Consider the following 23,978-nt stretch of genomic DNA (forward strand, 5'->3'; position numbering starts at 1 on the left):
TCCTCATCCCCTGAATTCTCATAATCTCATGTTAGCAATCCTCATCACCCCTGTTTGACCTTACATGTTTTTCCCTATCTGTGTATGTGTCCTATGACCTCTCCCACCCTCACTTTTACTTTCTGGAGGGTAGACTCCAAACCATCTTCACCGTTGGGACACCCTAGTGTCTAGAATCATGACATGACAAAGGTTTGACACATGGCTGATAAATGAATTTATAGAGGAGTATGAAGGTGATGTGCTTTGTGCTTTAACCTTGTGACGAGGTCTGGGATCAGAGCAGTTGATGCATGGAGGGTGCCAGGGTGGACCTTCCTTCAGCGTGTCCAGGAAGCTCTGTGCGGAGGCCACACACATCACTGTGAAGACAGCCATGTTGAGACCAGGGGCTTTGGCTCTGGGAAGAGAAGGACTTGAAGATTTGATTGAAGGTGCAGGCTATACACTTTGGTGTCAGAATGAGGGAGGATCAGTTGAGACTTTCTGTGTATCAGTCGCCGTGAACATAAGCCCACTGTAGGTCAGATGGCCAGAGGCAGAGAAAATATACACACTCACATATCCATACTTACTGCGTCTATAAACGTAATTCTTAAAAGACACACACTCCATACATCTCAAAGCCTCCTAGTAAGAGGTTGAGGCCCCATATCTGAAAACTCCCGTATTAGAGGGAAGCCAACCTTTTTCAGAGAAGCATGTGGAACAGCTGTGACCAAATGCCTGTTGTAGCCTGGTCTTGGCAGTAAAGGTGTGTTATTGGAAACCTTACCACTTGCGCCCACCAGGATGAGTCAGCGACAAAGTGGTCACACGAGCACTGGGCAGACGTAGCCTGCATAGTTAGGAACAGTGATTGAACAATCACTGAAGCCTCCACAACTCACTTGAGTCTTGATGTAATTCATGGGAAAACTGTTCTTTCCACAGGAGTGCCCAACCGATGGCTCTACCTTTTCTCTGCTTTTGTATTTTGTCTTTTCTTATTTGGAGACACAAGGGACATTTGGATAGAAATTGTTGATATTTAGACTTAGATCTTACTGTCTGTCGAATACCCTCGTCAGCGGCAGCGAGGGTGAGGGCTCATGGCCAGGGATAAATGAGAAAGAAGCATGATGACACAGGATGGTCTATGGGCCAAAAGTCACTAGGGTACAGCTTTTGGATATGTTCAGATTTTTAAACAGCAGATTTATAGCCCTAATTATTTACTTTGAATTCATTTGTGTTCCTAGAGCCCGCAGCATCTGGGTGGCACCGACTGGCAGTGGGGCACATTGGCTTGAACGTATTTGTGGTGTAGATTATTTGCCTGCGGGGCTGAGTAATGAAAAAATTCCAGAAATGGAGGCGCAGGGTGGATCTGAAGGAGCCCATGAAACCCTGAGGTTTTTTGCCCACATGCAGTGACACATGCTCGTTGACCCAGAAGGGCATGTCTAACCCCAGCTTACTGGGGTAGCTCAGAGTCAGTGGAGACACAAAGCTGCTTCATAAAAGCTGCCAGATGAGGAAAAAAGGAATTGCTTTTTAAACGACTTGATATATTTGCTGAGATCACAGAAGTTCAGGCCAGCAACAGATGTATTCACCTATCTTTTTAAAAAGAGGGATGATCCCTGAGATTACCTCTAGGAAGTTTAAGTGCATGGAGAAAAATACCCAACACATCTAAGAAGTAATGGAATCATGAGTGAATAAGCAGCTTGGTGTTGCCACAAATAAATCATCCAGAATGGGTCTGAAAGCTATTTAAAATTCACAGTGGAGGGGAACAAAGTCACTGCAATACATCTTGATTTTAGTAAGGCATTGGATGCCACGTCACAAAATTTTGCTCATGAAATTAATTGACACTGGTGTGGATACGAACACTGTCATAGCGATTGATAATTTTTAGGGGGTCTGTAAACAAGGCACGGTGATGAATAATAGTGTGACATCCAGCCAGAGGTAGTTGATTAGTAGGGGTGCCAAAGAGATTGGTGTTAAGCCTGATCATATGCAACAATGTTATTAATGGTTTCAAAGGGAAAGTAAAGAGAATGTTAATGAAATTTGCAAATTATACAAACCGGGGTGGTGCTGGAATAAATCCAATAAGAATGATGGATAGAATTTATTCCAAGAGATATAGACAGGTTCAATATATGGGTAATAAACAGCAAAATGAGATTCATTTTCAAAAAATGCAAACTAGGATAGATCAGGGGAAAAAATAAAAGAAAAAAATGATTCCTATAAGGGCACTAAAAATTTACTTAATTTGCAAGATGCTTCAGGGTCCTTTTTAGCGGGGCACCAACCTACCTCCCTACCTCTCTGTCTGAGTCATCTTTTCCTTTGTTGCCATCCCCTTGCACCTTGCTTCGCAATCCCCTTGAATGGTCTGTGCTCTTTGATACCTCTATGCTTTTGCAAATACTGTTCCTTTTGAGCAAATGCCTTTTCCTTTTATTTCTGTGTGTAAAATCTGATGCGGTCTTCAGGTCTCTTACTCATCATTCATCTTCTTTGTAGTATGGTTCTCTATGCCCCCGAGAACCACTTTGTCCGCTCAATGGCCATCTCGCTTGGTAAACGCTTTTATTGGGACTCTTGCCTTACCGCATTGTGACCACGGAGAGGGAGGAAGGGCAGTGGCTAAGCACATGGTCTTCAGGGTCAGAGCCAGGAACCCAGCCTAAGTGCCACATCAACCACTTATGGGCTGTGTGACCTTATTTGAGTTCCATAGGCCTTTCCAAGCCTCTGTTGTTCGGGCTATAAAGTGGGCATTGTCTTAATCAGTTTGGACTGCTATAACTGAATATCATAGACTGGGGCCTTTAACAACAGACACTTATTCCTCACAGTTCTGGAGGCTGGATTCTGAGATCAGGATGCCAGCATGATTGCATTCTTCATGGAGAAAAAGAAAGCAAGATCTTGTCTTCTCTTTCTTTTTATGTTTTTTATGAAAAAAAATTTTTAAATGTTTATTTATTTGAGAGGGAGAGAGAGAGAGAGAGAGAGCAGGGGAGGGGCAGAGAGAGAGGGAGACACGGAACTCAAAGCAGGCTCTGGGCTCCAGGCTCCGCACTGTCAGCACAGAACCTGATGCAGGGCTGGAATTTATAAATTGTGAGATCAAGACCTGAGCCGAAGTTGGATGCTTAACCAACTGAGCCACCCAGGCACCCCTTGTCTTCTCTTTCTATAAGAACATTAAACTCATCATGAAGGCCTCATCCTCATGATCGAATCTAACCCTAATTACTTCCCCAGAGCTCCACCCCAAATACCTTCACATTGCGAGGGTTTCAACATATGACTTTTGGAGGGAGGGACACAAACATTTGGTCCATAGCAGGCATTTTGCAAGGATTTAATGACATATATATAAAAGAGTTTGGCCAGTTCATAAGCTAGTTTTCACTGGCAAGTATGATTGTTCTTAGTAATAATGTTTGCTTAAGCCTTTAAAAAAATTTTTTTTGAGAGAAAGAGATCACAAATGGGGAAGGGGCAGACAGAGAGGGAGACAGAATCTGAAACAGGCTCTGTGCTGTCAGCACAAAGCCCAATGTGGACCTTGAACCCATGAACCGTGAGATCATGATCTGAGCAGAAGTCAGATGCTCAATCGACTGAGCCACCCAGGCACCCCACCCTTTGGTCTTTTAAATCCATGAACTCTTTGAGGTCAGGAAAATTATTCTTATTCTTTATACTCTTCCTAGTCCTTCATACAGTACCTGGTACCTTGCAGGGCTTTGAACCAGTGGGCCACACATTGGCATGAGTTCTTTCTGAAGCTATTGGAGCTGTTCCTTTTGCTATCTGTATTTTGGGTTTAGTAGAGAAATGGAGGAATTAGATAATTAAGCCCCTTCCCAGTTCTTTTTACAGGTGTTTCCAGGAAAAGCACTGACATTTCACCTGTGAGTTAGGTACTGTTTCAAACATCCGGTAGAGATTTCCCAGCTTCTTTCTAGTGGGATCATGTCTGAAGGAGTATGATCAAGTGTGGGCCAGATGGAACTAGTGGATGGGCTGGGGAACAAAAGCCACGTTAATGGTCAAATAGATAGTCTGGGAAGCAATGGGGGTGAGGTAAAGGCATTGGGAAGAAGGAAACACTGCAGTTATCTGATATGTGGGGCCTCTCAAGGTGGGAGCATGACCTTGAAACTTCATAAGTCTTGAAATTAACAGTTTTGACAACAAAGAAAAAGAGTAACATGATGCCAACATGCCTTCTGACTGATAGAATCCCTCTGGCTTTGGATTAGTCATTTTGGGTGAAATTCATGGCCCTTACATGCATTGCATTACTGAAAATATAGATATGAGATCCCAGGTAGGTTGCAGCCAGCCATTTCCTGAGATAACAGTGTGCATTGTTTGACATAAAGATATGCTAGAAACTACCCCAGCTTGCCCATATTTGCTCATCAATTCCAGCCACTGTCCCCACACATTTGCTAGAAATCTGGTATTAGTTAGTCCTTGCTGAGTAACAAACAGCTCAGCTAATGCTGTGTGATAAACACAGGTTTCAGTAGGTCAGCTGCAGTTTTCCTGATCCAGGTTAAATTTGGCTGGGCCAGGCTGGACTCCAGCCAGGCTCATATCTACTCACGTGGACTCTTCGGGTATGCTCTTCTCATGGGAGATGACAGGACCATAGGAAATTGAATCAAACCACACGAGTCCATTGAAAGCCTCTCTCAGCTAAGGAACATCAAAGAGGCAGAGAAGTATACATAGCTTACACCACTGGGGGATACTGTAGTTACATAACAACATTGATGTGTAATTCTATAAAATAGAAGAGAATGAAGAATTGGAAACAATAATGCAAGAAATACAATCACCACCCCACTTCTCATCTGTTGTTCATGCTCAATTAACTGGTGATAAAGTTTCCCATCCAATTCTTATCCTCTACCAGCCACAACCACCAACTCCAATCTAACCTCTGGGTGTGACTCTATTTTTGAACCTTTCTTTAATGACACCATCCTCCAGCTACGATGGCACTGGCCTCATGGACTGTCTGTGTCTTCACGGAAGGCACTTGGAACCCAAGGACCCCTCTTCAACTGCCCTTACCACCCCTATCTTGGAGAGTCTCTGGGTTCAGATGATAGGGCTAGAAAGAAGCTGTAATTTCTCATTAGCTCTGGTGAACTACCACTCCCCTAATTGACACTGAAGAACGAGGTACATATTTTACAATGTTTTTAAAAATGTTTATTTATTTATTTTGAGAGAGAGAGAGAGAGAGAGAGAGAGAGAGAGAGAGAGATGGAGAGAGTGAGTGAGAATGGGGGAGAGGCAGAGAGAGATGATCCCAAGCAGGCTCCACACTGTCGGCTCAGAGCCCAACATGGGGCTCTATCTCACAACTGTGAGATCATGACCTGAGCTGAAATCAAGAGTTGGATGCTTAACCAACTGAGCTACCCAGGTGCCCTAGAAGGTGCATATTTTAATCAGAGTTTCCTGGACTATCTTTCAGCACAACCTGGCATTACTTAAATAGCTCTTTCTGGTTAAGTCAGGCTGATTTCAAGGAAATGTTCTCAAACTTGACTTTGGATTCAACATTGGGTACAGATTGAAGAAGAAGAATCAGTATTTCAGAGGGATAGAATGGTATTTAGAAATAGGAGTTCAGAAGACTTTCTAAGTTTTTAACTTACTCTAAGTTCAAAGGTTTAGCCTCTACTAGTTGGGAGGCCAAAAAATAGAGGCTGGCACTCAGTTGGTGGGCAGGAAAATCTATCTGTTTTGATCTAGGACCCAGGGAGTTCGGTGATCCCCGAGAATTTCTCTAAACTCATTATGTTCTTTTCTCCCCTTCACCCTTTGTGGTCATGCTCCACTGACCTCTGCTTGTCCTCAGACCCACCAAACATCCACGCCTTAAGACGTTTGCAGGTGCAGTTAGTTACCTCTGTCTTGAATATCCTTCCCTGACTTGACTGGGCTAGTTCCTTTGCCATCTTGTTTCCTCCACTTACAGGCTCCCTTCTCAGAGAAGCCTTTCTGGTTTACCTGTGTTATATAGTTTTTCTAATTGCTTCTCAGATGCACTTCCCACCCTTCTCCACTCTGTTCCGTGTTCTGGGAGACAACACCAGGCTTCCTCCTGGGATCAAAAGTCAGGGGTTGAGAGAGGTTCAGGGTCCTTATTCCTTGAGGTCTCTCTCTGATGAGTCCCATGGGTGCTCTGTCATCTCTATCAGAAGCCACAGTCAACAGGATCTTTTCTGCAACTGCAGAAATCTTCCTTCCCCTGCTCTGTTGGGTTGGTAAAGGTAGACTGCTGGTTTTCCTCTTGCCTGCCCTGCCAAAGAATTTTACCACTCCTGCTACTCTTTTCAACCTTCCTCACACTTTTTAAGCAAGTAGTCTTTCTCTAAACTTTCCTCAATTGCTCTGATTATGTTTTCCATCTGCTATAGTACTCTATCCAAATACCTCCTTGCCCCCATTTTTTCCATTCCTTTCTTTCACACCTTATCTTCCCCTTTATGAACTTTTATGTAGTGTTAAGTTTTATTTGTTTACTTGATTAATACATGTGTCCTCTCCTGATGGTGAGTTCCATGGAGATAGGGACAGGGCTTTATTCATCAGTATATAGTCACCACCTGGTACTTTGTATCTGGCTCAAAAATGTATTTGTTGAGTGGGCAAACAAACAAACAAACAATGAATGGATAACAAGACACTAATCAGGTTGCCAGAGAAGAAGTGTTATTAATTGAGCAATTACTATTCGGCAGGTACTATGCTGTGTGCTGTCCACACATTACCTCTTTCACAGCACCCTGTGGGTAGCTGAGACGAATGTCAGTGTTATAGAAATGAGGAGACTGGACTTCTGGGAGGTGATGTGGCTTTCCAGGGGACACATAGCTAGCAGGTCGTGGCTCCAGGATTCAAACCCAGTTCTGTCTGACTCCGGGTGCTATGGATTTAATCACTGCACTGAACTGGCTGGGCACTCGCAAGTCGCGTGGGTTCCAGTAGCCAACCCCAATCTTCTGTTTGGCTCCAGTGGAGAATGTAACCAGTAGCTGGATCAAAACTCCTGGTCCCCCCAGGGCTGCCAAATGGACTGTTCAAGCACATTCCGACTGTGCAGCTGATAGAATCCCCCATCATTTATTTCTCTCTCGTCAGTGAATAATAGAACCTGGCTTACGGAGGTCATGGGTAGTTCTCACCTAGTAGATTCTGTCTCCTGTCTATTCTGTGTGTACCAAGGATGTATTTAATGATTTGCTCTTATGTATATAGAACATGTGAAAAGAGGTTAATTCCATACCAAACAGAACACCTGTCAAGAAATTAGGGCCTTAGTTTTATAAATCCCCAGCCTCTCTTTGATTATTGCTGTAACTCATGCAGACAGCAGATAATCTCTAAATTATACAGAGCTTCATGATTAAAATATTTTGCCCCTTTTTAATAGTTTGAGAAGAAAGAAGATGTGGCTTTGGAGGCGTGGTGTCAAATTAAGCAGTAATAGAGCCGCAGAGGAACATAATAAATATGCATAAAGACACTAAAAAAAGCATTTCTAATAGGTCCATACCATAGGAATTTGCTATGTGTGAAATTGAAAGACTTCCTAGGGAAAATCCTTGGCCCATTTGCTTTTAAATTCACTTTTTATGCCCTTTTGTTAAAAAAAAAAGTTTTAAGCTCCATTATTCCCTTGCAGAGGAATCTGATCAAAGGAACATTCTTGGAGCTCTAGAAAACCTTTGCTGAGGGCAGGTACCCACCAAGCCCCCTGCCGGCCCACAGTTAGGGTGGAAGACATCGTTGCTCTGGTTTTACCTCTAAAGACCAAGGCTATCACCCCAGGTATAATCAATCAATGAGAAGAGCTCAGAAATAGTTATCGAGGCCATCCGGGCTAGGCTTAGCAGGAGAGAGAACTGAAAGATAGCAACAGGCCTGGGAGAGCTCATAATTCAGCCAGGGACACTGGATGTCCATCTGTTGTGAGGGGACGTCCCAGAGATTTGTTCAAGGAGCAAAATCTGGGGAGTCCAAGACTGACAGCAGACTGCCAATGGGGATGACTTTTCAGAGCAGGTGGGTCTTACACCTGGCTGTCAGAGATGATCTGGAGTGTCAGGAGGGAAGGCAAGGGCTCTTCAAGTGGAGCATGTTGCCCTTAGAAGTTTGGAAATAGGTCTGCTGTGAATAAAGCTTCTTGCTGTGGTGAGGCCAGCACAGGGGCTATGAAAGGGTGTTTTCAGAGCTGGTCGAAATCCTGATGCCACTTTAGCTGTTTCTGAGATGCATGTCCTTGGTTTTGCCTGCAAATCTCAATTTTCATCTTCCTAAGATATCTGGATGGGGGAATGTTGGAAAAGACAGTGGAGACTGAAAAAAAGAATTTTACTCTTCAGGATATTCTGTCTGTTCTAAGAAAGCCAACAAATTTGCATGTGGTTCAACCTTTTTGCCCAAGATTGATCACAGTAGTGAAATTACTTCCATGGAGAGACAAAGCTTCCAGAACTTTTATGCATGTTATTTAAGTATTTGGTAACTTTATACAATTTCAATAGCTTCATAAGTTGAGGTGGTGTGGTGGATTTATTTAATGTTTTCTCCATCTTAATTCAAACATTAACGTTTTAGAAAAGTATCTTAGACTACTTAAAGATCTCCAAAAATGTTGTCTGGGTTCTCCTGGTGTCTGGGAATTTGGGCTATATAAAGGGCAAATCTGTAAACAGACTTGACTATCAGATAAATATATCTTCATTTTGTTTGAAATCTTTCATGAAGGAGGTTGATTTTCAGCCTTTGTGAGTCAGATCACATTTTGATAGCAACAAAGAAAACAAATGAGCTAATATGACCCCTGTATTTTTCATCTTGCAAACCATGAGCTGAACTTTTACAGTTAATGTCTTGCTGAAGTTTGCCCATTTTCTTTTTATCTAGAGGCAAAGAAGTGAGAAAATAATGATTTATTGAGCAACTTCTACATGCTCTGTGCTAGGGGGTTTACAAGTGATTTCTTGTGTAGTTCTCAGAATGACAATCAAGGGCAATACTACTTTCATCATCCACAAAATGGCATAATAATAGTGCCTATGTCTCAAAGATGCCATTAGGATATAATGAGATAATGTCTGTACAGTATTTAGCTTAATGTCTTCCTCGTAGCTATAACCATTACTATTATTACTATTATCATTTTAATTTTATTTACCTCACCAATGTTATCCAATCAGTAGGAGCTAGGATAGAAGCATTCTTATAAAAAGGCCAAAAATGATTCGTATCTGTAAGTAAGATGGGGAAAATTAGCTTACCTATTTATTATGTGCAAGAAATAGGCTTATATTTAAAGGCTTCTTCACAATTCAGTTGGATTTGGGTGAATCCGAATTTAGCACATGTTTACGCTCAGACCTTGGTTTCTAGTATGATTTTCCAGGAAAAGGATCCAGGGCTCTTTGGAGCAATGGCTGATTCTAGGTCTGGGAAGGAAATTTACAGGACGAGCCTGGGTCATCTTGTAGTGTTAGAAAGTCAGAACATGCTCAAAAACAAAAGCAAAACAAAACAAAAACAAAAATGAATCCCCACCACAATGATGGGAGTATGTCAAGGAGACATAGTAGCCAATAGAAAGAACCTCCAATGGCCCAATCTGGAACAATATGAATAAGAAAATAAAATACTATTGAATTATAACCCAAAGTATAAAATAAATATCCAGTAGTCCGTATTGACATAAATGATTGAATAATTAAATAAATGGAGGAGAAGAAAAAACCTGTACAGAAGATTAATTAAAAGATTAATTAAAAGATAAATTAAAAATAATTTATGTAGATTCCTTGTCCTCAAGAAGGTGGAGTACAGCTCCCCACTCCTTAAATGCAGGCTGTGCATAGTGACTTCCTTCCAAAGAGCACAATATGGAAATGGGGAAAAAAGAATGATTTTACAGAAAGTAAACTTGACAAAGAGTACCTCCGCCAGGTGGCCAAGGTCAACAACATCGACAGTGGTAAGTCACGTTAGTAGCAAAGATGTGAGAAAACTGTCACTTTTCCTCTGTGGTCTTCCTCCCAAATACCTGTAACTCCAGTATAATCATGAGAAAAACATCAAGCAAACTCCAGCTGGGGACATTCTATGAAATACCTGATCAACACTACTCAAAACTGCCAGGGTCAGCAAAAACCAAGTCTGAGAGACGATTACTGCCAGGAAGAACCTAAAGATACATGATTAAATGTAATGTGGTCTCCTGGATGCTATCCTGGGAAGGTGGAGGAGGAACCTCTCGGGTTCCATAGCTCTTTCCATGTCAGACATTGAGCTGGGTCACCAAACATCTCTTGGTGCTGTCTTGCTAAAACTCGCTGAATCTGGCCTGTGAAGAGCTGGAGAGGGCCAGCTAGTGGGTCTGATCTGTGGTGAGACTCAAGTTCCCAGTAGAAAGGTTATTCTTTTGCTTGAGAGCCTCTTTCCACAAGGGCTCGATTATAGGGAGACAGATCAATAGAGACACCCTTGAGAGGGAAGAGAGGTACTATTAATAGTTACAAGGGGAGAACCAGAGGAAGCCAGGGCTCTTCCAGGCAAACCTGGATGTATGATCAACCTACATATCAAAACATTCACAAGACTGGGAGAAAGTTTTGCCCCAACCATGCTGTTTCTGTGAAGATCCTTTGGATGAGCGAATGGACTCTTTAACCATCCTTTCCCTTTTTTCTCAGAACTCTGCATATATCAATCCCTGCCTATATTTGCCTGACACTTACATGTAAATGATCTTGCATTTGCCCAGGTAGTTCAGTATTGAATATTCTTGTGTTGAATGTGAAAACAAAATGGACATCTCTTGACAACTGATAATTTTCTTATTTCCTAAAGAAGTTTCAAACAGTAAGCACTTTGAGGATAAAATGGTAAGTGGTTTGATGTGTGGGGATGAAGGAAGTTCAGCAAGCTTAACAGGAGGAAGGAAACGAGTCCAGGAAAGGATGCTGGTTCTCTCTTCTTCTGTGCTGTTCAACTTTCTGGCACTTTTAACTTGTAAGGCACTGGTGTAATTTTCTGCTAATTCACAAAGTTCCTACGCAAAGCTTTCTTTATCCAGTTCCACATATTACAACCCAATCAGCCACATTTCAGGGGCTGCAATTGATAATTAGCCATTATCCTTCTACATGTCAACATTGAAGGGAGCTGGGTGCCAAAGATAAGGATAAGCTGAACTGACAGAGTGCTGACAAGCCTCAGAGGTGTGTGGAACGATAACAGCTTTGCCGATTGCCCTCTCCAGTGGTGAGGCATATACCAGGTTGCCGAAAGCAAACTTTAATATGGAAACTCCTTTTATTCCTCATAAAATGCACTAGATTAGAGGAGAGTGAAAATGGTTGTAAAAAGTGAAGTGCCTCCAGGCACTGCTCCTGTGTGAAAGCTCTCTCCCCATAGGTTTGTTATCTTTGACACATCCTGATGGTACCTGACTTGGAAATTAAAGTTGCTGGCAGGCAGGACAGTTTTACTTGAAGCTTTATGTGCCTTAATCAATGGATCATTGAGATATCAGATGACTGCTATCTAGATGGCATCTAATATACTTGTAGAGAGCTTAGGTGGGTCTTGATTTCAATAATTTAGGATTTTAGGTGGCTAAGTTATATATCTCATTTTAGAAGACAGTGCTGTGGTTAATTTTATGTGTCAACTTGACTGGTGCCCAGGCATTTGGTCAAATATTATTCTGGGTGTGTCCGTGAGGGTGTTTCTGAGTGAGATAAACATTTAAGTTGGTAGACCGAGTAAAGCAGATTGCCCTCCCCAGTGTGGGTGAGCCTCATCCAATCAGTTAAAGGCCCGAATAGACCAAAAAAACTGACCCTTCCACAAATAAGAGAGCAATCCTCCAGTCTAACTGCCTTTGAGATGGGACATTGGGTTTTTTTTTCCTGCCTTTGGACTTGAATTGAAACATCAGGCCTTCCTGGGTCTCAAGTCTGTGGGCATTCAGCTCAGAATTATATCATTGGCTCTTTTGGGTCTTAAGCTTGCTGTTCGCAGATCATGAGATTTTGTTGGCCTTCATAATAACATGAGCCAATTCCTTATCTGTCTATCTATCATCTATCTATCTATCTATCTATCTATCATCTACCTACCTATCACCTACCTATCCATCTATCTTTCCTATTGCTTCTGTTTCTCTGGAGAACACTGGCTAATACAGATGATGTTAGTTTGCTAAGGCTGCCATAACAAACTACCACAGACCGGGTGGTTTAACCACAGAAATGTATTTTCTTACAATTTTGGAAGCTGAAAGTCTGAGATCAAGATGTTGACAGGGTGCCTGAGTGGCTTAGTCAGTTCAGTGTCTGACTTCGGCTCAGGTCATGATTTCATCGTCTGTGAGTTTGAGCCCCACATCGGGTTCTGTGCTGACAGTTTAGAGCCTGGAGCCTGCTTCGGATTCTGTGTCTCCCTCACTCTCTGCCCTTCCCCCTGCTCATGCTCTGTCTCTCTCTCTTTCAAAAATAAATAAGCGTTAAAAAAATTAAAAAAAAATTTTTTGACAGAGTTGGTTTCTTCGGAAGGCTTGCTCCTTGGCTTGTATGAGGCCACCTACTCCCTCTGTACAGTTCTGTGCCCTTATTTCCTACTCTTACAAAGATACCAGTCATATTGGATTAGGGTCCACACTAAGTGACCTCATTTTAACTTAATCACTTCTTTAAAGACCCTGTCTCCAAATACAGTCACATTCTGAGGCACTGGGGTTTAGGGCTTCAACATATGAATTTGTGAGGAGAGGCACAATTCAGCCTATAACAAAGACACTTTGTATGGATTCATGAGCTTCAAAGTCAGGCCTTGATGCTTTAAAAGTAAGTACTGGAAATGGCTTACATAGAAAAAAAAAGAGAGATTTTTAATCAGGGGGATTATGAGGCCAAACAACCTTTTCTTTAAAAGTCTGTGCTATTTTCCTTAATGGAAACAGTTGAAAGGATAAGGGTGGTTGAATGACTCTAGAGATACAGCAAGCGAGGAAAGGATATAAAAAAATTGCCTTTAGATTCCTAAATGGTAAGTAGAGAAATTGCAGCAGATTGCTCGAGGGCATCTCAGCTTAGAAGTAAAGGCTTTTAACTGTGTAGCTTCTCTGTGAACTTCCTGTCATAAGATCCTTCTTAAATGGGACACATACATTAACCTCTTGTATTAGTTAGGACTCCTCAACCCAAAGGTGACAGAAAGCAAACTCAGTCTGCTTATGGAAAAAAGGAAATTTATTGGCAGGAATCTGGGTATTTGGGGGAAGATGAGAACAATCAGGCCACAGGAAAGATAAGGAAACCATTAGCCTTAGAAATGACTACAAGCAGGTATTCAAATGACATTAAGGCTTTCTCTTTGTCTCTGAATTTTGCTTCTTTCTGTGATTGGCTTCATTAATGTCTGTCTCTTTCTCCCTTTGCTTCCTTTCTTTCTCCCTCTTTCTCCACCAGATTAGGGAATACCCACCAATAATTCCAAAGCTTTACATCTTTGGGCCTTACCTACCCAGAGAATCATGGATTCTCTTTGAGATCTAATTATACACTCCTGGGAAGGACTCTGGTTGGCTCTGATTGGCTCATACGGTGGCAAGTATCTGCCCCAGACCAATGAACTGTGACCAGTGGGCAGGGTTTTGTTTACAAAATGGCTGCTTTCACAGTGGGGGTGGATGGGAGGAGGTTACCAGATAAAGGAGAATGGGCAAACAATCCTAGTGTTATCCTCTACACCTTGTGTTCCTAGTTTTTATGCCTTTTAGAAAAATGACCTTTAGATTATTGATGGCTTCATATTGATGGGACTCTTAAAACTTTTGAATGAAAAATTCAAACCATAAACAATTCGATTTCTACAAATTAGGAAACATTCTGGCATAGCTGTGATGGATAGTCAAGACACCTGTAAAGTTTCAAATTTTGCTAAAACCAAACTAAAAAAACCCAAATCAGCAGCAGTAGAGTATCTATTCTTCAAGGAGCTTTCAAAAAAGAAAAATGGAATTAAATATTTGTGGAAACAACATCCGATGTCTGTTAGGGTGACATATGAATAGATGCCCATATGTTTTGTTACCTACTCCAGGACAGGTTTGAAAGTAAAAAGGAGGCACTATTAATAATTATTCGAGGAGACCATGAGAACATAGTCACTCTTGCTTACATTACCCATCTATCTCTTCTTCCAAGTTGTCTACTTTTCCCATTAGAGCCCTTAACATATTAATCATAGTGATTTTAAATCCCCTGTGTAATTCCAATATCGATGTCATATCTGAGTCTGGCTCTGATACTTGCTTTGTCTCTTCGGACTGTTTTCTGTTTCCTTTTATAGCATGCCACGTAATTTTTGGCTGAAAGCCCAAGGTGTTGGTTAACAGAATCAGAAGTAAATGGGCCTTTAGTGATATTTTATGCCAATTTGAGAAGGCATTGAGTTGTGTTTAATGTTTGCGGTAGATCCAGGCGTCAGAAACCTCAAAGTCCTCTAGTGACCTTGTTTTTATCTCCCTCATTGGCTTTGGGCTTCTCTAAGTACTTCAGAGAGAGTCTATGTCTTACAACTCTTTTGGTTGCAATCCACTCTTTATACTGATCCCTTCTGGTCTGGTGGTCAGGTACGTGGGAGGTGAAGCATTTTGTAATCTTTTGGTTAAATCTCAGTTTTTTAGCAGGCTTGTGTCACAGGGCTGTGACCTTCATGAGTGTTTCCCAACCACTCATGACCTCCTTCCCATTCCTGACTAGCTGAAATAGGATGACTGGAGAGAGAAAATGTCTTACCCCCAAGTGGGATACACCTCTGGTAGTCTTTTCTCCTGGCTTTTTCTGTGGAGAGTATTGACAATGGCTATCTTCCCCCTTTTCCTGTCAGAGCCATGAGGGGATCTTTCTTAGATCTTCACCATGAGAATCTAATGGGGCTCCAAGAGTAAAAACCCAACAATGTGTCGGGGCCCCCTGAAGGCTGTGGTCCCTAAGAGTTCCGCACTCTGATGCTAGTGCATCTAGCCTCCAGCAATTTGTAAAAATTACCATTTAAGTGTTTCTATCAGTTTATGGCTCCAGTGGCTTCTGTTGCACGTAAACAGATCCCTGCAGTGGCTCTCTGGATCCACCCATCTCTTTAGATTTTAGGTCGCGGTTTGCCCTGAAACCTCAGTTCTCTGATGGGACCATGACAAGTCATTGATTTTCAGGCTTTTCAGCTCTTTATGGTTGTAAAGAGAAGAAGGACAGTTTCCAAGCTCTTTACATGTTAGAGCTAAAACCAGAAGTCCTTGAACCTAGAAGTCTTTATATTCTCATGATAAACTATGTATCTAGTGAGGACAAAGTAAAGACATTTTTTGACATGTGAGGATTCAGGGGTTTTACTACCCAGAGAGATAATATGAAAAACATATATATTCTGGAAAAGTTACAAAGGAATTCAGACTTCTGTTTCTCAGAAAATGGAGTAGACACACTTCTACTTTCTCTACTAAGTACAACTAAAAATCTTAGACATTAAATATAAAACAAACATAAGAAGACATTGAAAGCTGAAGAAAAGAAAGTAGGCCAGACTCTTTTTTTTTTTTTTTTTTTTTTGGCCTTATATATCCCAGGAATTGAAGAAATTGGCAGCCCAGCAACACAGATGGGAGAAGACAAAAATAAAAGTCATGACCAAAGCCTTCTCTGTCTAGCAGAAGGTCCAGGATGAGGGCAGTCCAGTAAGACAGAAAACTTTTAGACAATAAATAAAGCATGAAACTCTTAGATTTATTTTACATTGATGCACATGTTATAAACCTTGACATTGGCCATATAAAGTTAATGACATGTTGGACTGAGGGGGAAAGGAGACAAAGATTGGGAGGGTGTGAGGAGACACTAAGGCAAATATGGGGGTCCTGTTCCATCACCATCACATATTGTCTAAAGTTAATGGGCCAAGATATTGTGTAAAGCCAATGGTTCAAAGACTCAAAATGCGTAAGTAAGATTTGTGAATATAAATTAGAGAATAAAAAATATGGCAGAAATACAGAAGACACAGTATTGGAGGCAGCGTGAATGAACTCAATCTCTCATTTTCATTGCAGAGAGTCAATATATCATGCTTAAAGTTAGCAAATTAAGAAATACAGTGTATGCACCCACTTAGTATTGTGGAAGTAAGCCCATAAGAATTACACAGGGGCACCTGGGTGGCTCAGTTGGTTAAGTGTCTGACTCTTGATTTCAGTTCAGGTCATGAACTTGTGCGTAGTTTTGGTATGGAGCCCTGTGTCAGGCTCTGCACTGACAGCATGGAGGCTGCTTTGGATTCTCTCTCTTTCTCTCTCTCCTCTCTCTCTCTCTCTCTCTTTCTCTCTCTCTCACTCTCTCTCTTGCCCTTCCCCATTTGTGCATGCTCTCTCTCTCTCCCTCTCTTTCTCTCTCTTTTTTTTCCTCTCTTTTTCTCAAATAAATAAAAAAACTTAAAAAAAAAGAATTATACAAAAGAAGGAGTTATTACCTCTGAGGAATGGAACTCTTGGTTGAAGAGGGGGAAAGAAAACTTAGTTTTTTTTTTTTAAGTTCATTTATTTATTTTTACATAGAGAGAGAGCACATTTGAGCAGGAGAGAGACAGAGAGAGAAGCAGAGAGAAGAGAAGACAGAGAGAATCCCAAGAAGGCTCCACACCATCAGCATGGATCCTGATGTGGGGCTTGAACCCATGAACCATGAGATCATGACCTGAGCTGAAACCAAGAGTCAGACACTCAACCAACTGAGCCATCCAGGCACCTCAGGAAAACTTAGTTTTTAGCTTTTGAGCAGGTCTAGTAATATTTGAATTTGTATTACTATATGGATATATTTCTTTTATATTTATATTTGCTAGTAAGTTATTAAAAACAGAAATGAAAATTTTTACATAAAGACTTCCAAGGTCCCGGAGACATTTATGAATTAAGGCCTAAGTCAAAGTACTTGACAAGCAGGTTTTTGGAGGCAAGTTTATTATAAGTTTGCAGATGCTTTAGCCCTAAAAAAGTGAGAGTAGGGTGTATATTCTGGTTTCAGAGATAACCCGAGGATTTGAAACTCCTCCCATATTCCTCACCATATATATCAGTATATGTAATAGCTAATCAGAGCTTCATATCAGGCTCCCAAGAAATCAGTCTTTTGAAGGCTCATGATTTAAGCCAGAAAACGGATCTGCTGCTAGGAATTGAGATAAGTGTCAGGAAGGTTTGTTGGACTCTAAACCCAGAGAAGGCAAAGGCATGTCTTGTCTAACTGTGGTCAGCTGCAGGGCGCTTAGGTATTTCATGGTCACTCCTAGTAATGATTAGACAAAGAGACACAGAAAGAGAGTGTGGAAGTGACATGAATGGGAGGGTAGAAGTTTAGTTTCACCATCTAGTCCTGTGAGAGACCTAGGACACTGACTCTACACTACTTTTGGAGAGAAGACAACTGATGTGTGACATGCATTAAAATGCTCCCAGCAAAGCTCCAGGAACATGAACCTGTGTATGGGGCAGGTGCTTGCAGCACAGGGGTGCAGTGGAGGGGTGGAGGTAATGAGGATCCCATCACAGAACCTTTTTTGAAAAATGAAAGTTTTCCCACTTGGTTGAGCCTTACTGATCTTAAAGACCACTTGAAATTTGCATTAGCAGATTTTTGGAAGTTTTCTGGTGTGTCTGGAACCATGACGAACAAGGAGACATGTACTAACTAACACACATATACATGCACAAATGCAATGTGCACAGAGCCTCATCTTGGGCAATATTGGGGTTCCTGAAGAGACTCTACAACTCAGAGTCACAAAGAGATCAGAGTCTGTCAGTTGCAGCACTGGACATTGAGAAGTGAACTTGAGGCCCAAATGGGCTTCCCCTCCATTCTCTGTCTGGTCTCTTCTCTACCTCCCATTGAACCTGCAACCCAGACACAAGGATACTTTCTCTCACTGGCTGACTGCATGGAGGAGGGGGGCTAGTTTACAGTTAATGTGAAAACAGGCCAGAGAGTTGGAGAGATGGAGAAAGATGGATGGAGCCTTGGGACTTGGCTAGTAGGCCTACGTGCTCTGTCCCAACCAGCCTAACCAGATAAATGACGCCTCCTTATGAGGAAGAGGAGTAAGGGGGTGGGGAGAAGGGCAATGACTTTCCCCCCTGTTCTTCCAAAAGGGAAGACTTTTTCTGTTTTAAGAGCCTATAGGCAGGTGTAGGGGAGGAAAATTTTTCCTAAACCCTATTAGGGTCCCTGCCTGCATCTGAAAATAAAACTGACAAAGACAGATCAACAGGAGAAAAACATTCAAATGTTAATGTATATTTAAACATCCATGGGAGCCCTCACAAGAAAATGAAGATCTGGAGAAGTGACCAGAGCAGGAAGCTTTAATATCTGTTAGACAAAAAACACATATTTGTGCAGAATTGACAAGACAAAGGGATTGGGCTGGGGGTAGTAAATGGTGAAGAAGTAACCAGGAAGGTAAGGGTTAATTTAACCAAGTTTGTACAGATTTCTTGGCCCCAAATTCCCATCTCTGGTGATAAGAATGTCTTCCCTTCTCCTTGTACAGGCCACATACGTTTCCCAGAGGAATTTTATGACTTATTTCAGGGAAGAAGGGCAGCAGATGGTGGGAGAGGTCAGAGCGAAATTCTTGCTTCTGACATTTAAAAAAAAGATGCCTTCAACTTAAGATATTTAATATGCCAAGGTGCTACACATTTTGAAGTAGCAGGTCCTGAACCCTAGCGCAGGAACTTAAGGAGAGAGACTGGGTCTCAGAGCCAGCAGATGGCTGTATGATGTGCTTCAAGCCTACCTATGTCTTGTACATAGCCAATATGTTTGAATCAGCTCTGTTGACTGGTAAAGGATATTCACGTCTTTCCCCACAAAGGCAATTTCTTTTTTTAAGTTCATTTTATTTATTTTGAGAGAGAAAGGGAGAGTGAGCATGCACATGGGCACAAGGGGAAGAGGGATGGGGAGAGAGAGAATCTCAAGCAAGCTGTGTGCTCTCAGCACTGAGCTCAACATGGGGCTCTATCTCACGAACTGTGAGATCATGACATGAGCCAAAATCAAGAGTTGGACGCTTAACCAACTAAGCCACCCAGGAGCCCCCAAAGGCAATTCTTAATAAGAGAAAGCTGAATATTTTATTTTATTTTAATTTTTTAAAAGTTTATTTATTTGTTTAGATCAAACAAGCACGAGTAGGGGAGGGGTAGAGAGAGAGGGAGACAGAGGATCCCAAGCAGGTTTTACACTGCCACCACGGAGCCTGATATGGGGCTTGATCCCTTGAACTTTGAAATCATGACCTGAGCCATAATCAAGAGTTAGACGTTTAACCAACTGAGTCACCCAGGTGCCCCAAGAGCTGAATATTTTAAAAATAATAAAGGCTAAGCCAGGATCAGACTTTGGAATGTTTTGCTTTTTCACTCCCAGCTCAAATCAATGAAACCCTAGACAGTTAAAAAACAAGGGTGCCCTCCCATCTTTTTATTTAAAAAAACATTTTTTTTAATGTTTATTCATTCTTGAGAGACAGACAAAGCATGAGTTGGGGAGGGGCAGAGAGAAAGAGGGAGACACAGAATCTGAAACAGGCTCCAGGCTCTGATCCGTCAGCATAGAGCCCAGTGCAGGGCTCGAACTCACGAACCGTGAGATCATGGCCTGAGCCCAAGTCTGATGCTTAACTGACTGAGCCACCCAGGCACCCCAGCATTTTTTTATTTTTGAGTTGATGTTGCCCACCACCACCAAGAAATAGATAGAGCACCTTTATTTTTACATTTTAATCTAGTAAAGAAAATGTAATCAGATAGTAATTGTTTGCTTTATACTACTAGATTTAGAAGGTCAACTCCCCCAAAATGTAGTGTAAAACCATTAATTAAATGTAAAAAAAAGAGATTTCTGTTGGCTTATGTTATCCTATTCGCCTTTTCTACCCCTTTAAATATTAATGACTTTGTTAATGATGGGATGGTTATAAAATAATATGTGTTAGCATTTAGGACAGAAAAAATTATTATTGAGAATAGCAATGGTAAAGAAATTAATCTCAAATATCAACCCTAGTTAGCTGTTAGCAGTTTACTCAAATGGTGCCTTGAGAAGGATTCTGAGGCTGCATATGGGATTGATAAATTGTGCCTGCCAAAGCCAGGAAGGGGCGGTATTAATACCATGTTATTATTGTCATCTCTGTTTTGGGAGAACCCTATGAAACAATTGTATCGGGGCGCCTGGGTGGCGCAGTCGGTTAAGCGTCCGACTTCAGCCAGGTCACGATCTCACGGTCCGTGAGTTCGAGCCCCGCGTCAGGCTCTGGGCTGATGGCTCGGAGCCTGGAGCCTGTTTCCGATTCTGTGTCTCCCTCTCTCTCTGCCCCTCCCCCGTTCATGCTCTGTCTCTCTCTGTCCCAAAAATAAATAAAAAAAAACGTTGAAAAAAAAAATTAAAAAAAAAAAAAAAGAAACAATTGTATCAGCCATTTCCTGACATTGAATTCCATATCAGTTTCCTCATTTGTAAAATGACAATTAGATTGGATAAGTGGTTTTCAAATTGTGGGATAAAAGTTTCACTGCGATGGGGGTGCATTGTGGAAGCCCAGGGAATTGTTACTGGCCTCCTATCCCTCTTTTAGCCAGAGCTCATCCATTTTTTATGTTTTCATGTTTTACGTATTGGCTTCCATATCAACATTTGCTTGAACAAGTGTTCTTCATGTAAAGAGGTTAGAAAACTAGTGGATCGCTAATATTTCATCATTTTTTTCTATGATTTATTTTCTCCATGTCCTTCCCCACCCCCCACCCCCAACCCCAGTAGAACTGGGTAAGCCAGAAAAAAAAAAACCTTCTCAGAAATATAGCATATAAGTTGGGTCTTGAAGGATGAGTAGGAGTTCACCATGAAGGGTGCATAGATGTGAATGTGTGGTTATTCCAGGATAATAATATTTCTTTTTTAATTTTAATTCTATTTTATTATATTTGCTTTTTGAGAGATAGAGAGAAAGGGTGAGACAGAAAGAGAGAAAGGGAGAGAGGGAGGGAGAGAGAGAGAGAGAGGTAGAGGACAGAAAGAGAATCTTAAGCAGGCTCCATGCTTGGCATGGAGCCTGATGTGGGGCTCAATCCCACGACCCTGGGATCGTGACCCGAGCCAAAATCAAAAGTCAGACGCTTAACCGACTAAGTCAGGTGCCCCAGGATAGTAATATTTCTAAATGATCCATAAATCAAGGACCAAAGAGCAAAGATTAAAATTCAGAGAGAGCTGTGAGTAGCTGCCAGGGTGGCCCTCAATGGATGGCCACAGTATGGGGCATTTGGGAAAGCCCAGAGTCATTATCAGACAATGACTCAGGCTGTTCTAAGACCAGATGTATAAAAAACACAAATTTATTAAAGTATAGAGGAGATGATTAATTGTCAAGTCCTGGATTATTCAAAACTCCTTCCCCAAATTCATGAGCCAAACTGGTAATCAGAAGACTATTCGGTGAGCCTGAGATAGCTGCTTTTGACGGAAAATTCATCCTGGTCACCGGAAGGTCTGCTGAGCCTCCCTGGATTACACGACAGTCCACCTCTCTCACCTGCCCTTTCGGTGCTGGTTAAACCCTCACCGATTATTGCCCTGGACACTCCTGACACATGGAGACTATCCAGTTAGCATCACGATTGCTTTTGAAGGTTTCTGAGCCCCTATAGTGAGATGGCCAGTTTGGTGGGACTGCTGACAACAGGTGCTGACTTTCCCACCCCTCGCTCCAACAAGGGGGGCTTGATCTCTTCATTCAGGAAGCACCTTATTGCTTCTCAGTATATGGCTCTCAGTCTTTCATGTTGCCCTCTTCCCCCCCTTTTGTGAAAAATCAAAAGTTGGCTCTGATCAGCTGACATGTTCACTTTCCTCTTTTAGGAGCCTGCGTGCCTCAGTCCACCTTCTGTGCTGGCAGAACAGAGATTGCATCTGACAGTGGCTGGAGGGTATCGCTGCCCTGCTTGTTCTTGGAATGGCTGAACACTCTTCTCTCTCTCTGGAATAGAACAACGGCTCTAATTTGAGTGGTTAAGCCCATTTAAAGTCAGAGATGCAAACTCTCGCCTTATAAATTTTGATGGGGCCCCCTTTTCAGGGAGCTGTGTGCACCATATGTTCCAAGGTATAATTACACAATTGTGGAGTTTGGGGTGAAAGCAATAACTATAATTTGAAGGGGAATAAGGCAGAGTTTCAGTTTTGGCAAAGGGGCTTCCCTGATTGAAGATGGCAAATGTGGCTGGGCGCGTCTAAGGGGGCTGCTTCCACCAGGAATCATGCTCAACCCCCAATTACCGCGGGATGTGAGTGCAGACATCCGCTGAATCTTGATTTAATTTATTACTCTTGCTATTCCAGGGACTGTGCTGATGCCGTGGATACACAGACACACATTGGCTCCTTTTCTGTTTCCCAGCCTCTAACACTTTGCCAGGCTGCCCCTGGCCAGTCTGGGGTTGAAGTTAAGGCCAACAGGTTGCTAAAGGGTGGGAAAATTCTTACTGACTGTAGTGGGCACATTAATGGCGCCCCAAAGACATCCCCGTACGAATCCCTGGAGCCTGTGAATATGTTATAGCTGGAATTGAGGTTGTTAATCATCTGAGCTTGAAATGGGGGAGATTATTCTGAATTATTTAGGTGGGCTCAATGTAACCACAAGGGTCTTTCTAAGAAGAAAAGAAAGGCAGAAGAGAGACTCCAAGTGATATGACGTGAGGAAAACTGGCCATTGTTGCCTTGGAGGGTAGAAGGGAGTCATGAGCCTGGGAATGTGGGTGGTCTCTAGAAGCTGGAATAGAGCAAAAAACTCTAGACTCTTTCCTAGAGCTTCTAGAAAGGAACATAGGCCTGCTGGCGCCCTGGCTTTAGCCCATTGAGACCAATTTGAGACTTCTGAATTTATAAACTGTGAAACAATAAATCTGTGTTGTTAGAAGTCACCAAGTTTGTGATGATTTTCCTTAACAGCAATAGGGAACTAATACACTGATGCACTTAACTAATTCTGTGTGAGTTGGCCTCTGCCTTCCTTGGGCTTGGCAGTCAACAGCTGATTCTTCTTATGGGGTTGCTTTCCTGTACTTTCTTCCCCCAGAGAATTCCTCCTCCTTTCCACAGACCCCCCACCCTACCCCTCAACGCATACCTTGACTAGCGGTTCCTTACCCGTTTTTCCCTTGATATGGTGAATGCTTGTTCTAGTTGGTTATTTGGGGCTCCTTCCTCGGATCTTAGCATTTCAAATGTCGTTTCATGAGGTCTTCATTATTAGTCACCCTTTTGAGCCCTCTTGCTCGTTCTTTTTTTTTTTTTTTAACGTTTATTCATTTTTGAGAGACAGAGTGTGAGCGGGGGAGGAGCAGAGAGCGAGGGAAACATAGAATTCGAAGGAGGCTCCAGGCCCTGAGCTGTCAGCACAGGGCCTGATGCGGAGCTCACGCTCATGAATTGCTAGATCATGACCCGAGCCGAAATCAGATGCTTAGCCAACTGAGCCACCCAGGCACCCCAAGCTAGTTCTTTTTCATGTGGCTGGGATATGGTGAACAGGAAACCCTCATGACTCCTCAGTACCACCTTACATGCAGGTACTAATATGCTCTTGTCACAGTTAGGGAAAAGGAAGCCCGAAGAGTTTATTCATTTATTTTTTTTCAAAGCCACGCAGCCAGTAAGTGATAGAGCCAGACCAGCATGCTGAGAAATCACACGCAAGCTGCTCCCTTCCTAAGGATGCCCCGTCCTTCCCCGACACGTCCCAGCCCTCTCTGTTCCTCACGACCTCATTCAAGT

The 23,978-nt window shown here is 42.2% G+C and overlaps 1 protein-coding gene across 1 annotated transcript in view; it reads left to right on the plus strand.

Annotated features, from left to right (window-relative positions):
* The window catches only part of GALC (galactosylceramidase), a 150,481-nt gene extending 127,345 nt beyond the window's left edge, over positions 1–23,136 (plus strand). Inside the window, exon 17 of the mRNA XM_049612376.1 lies at positions 22,062–23,136. Coding sequence (XP_049468333.1) covers positions 22,062–22,163 — 102 coding nt within the window. The 3' untranslated portion in view covers positions 22,164–23,136. The remainder of the gene's footprint in view (positions 1–22,061) is intronic.
* The last annotated feature ends 842 nt before the right edge of the window (positions 23,137–23,978 follow it).

The sequence above is a fragment of the Panthera uncia genome (assembly GCF_023721935.1).
Source record: "Panthera uncia isolate 11264 chromosome B3 unlocalized genomic scaffold, Puncia_PCG_1.0 HiC_scaffold_1, whole genome shotgun sequence".
Taxonomy (NCBI): Eukaryota; Metazoa; Chordata; class Mammalia; order Carnivora; family Felidae; genus Panthera; species Panthera uncia.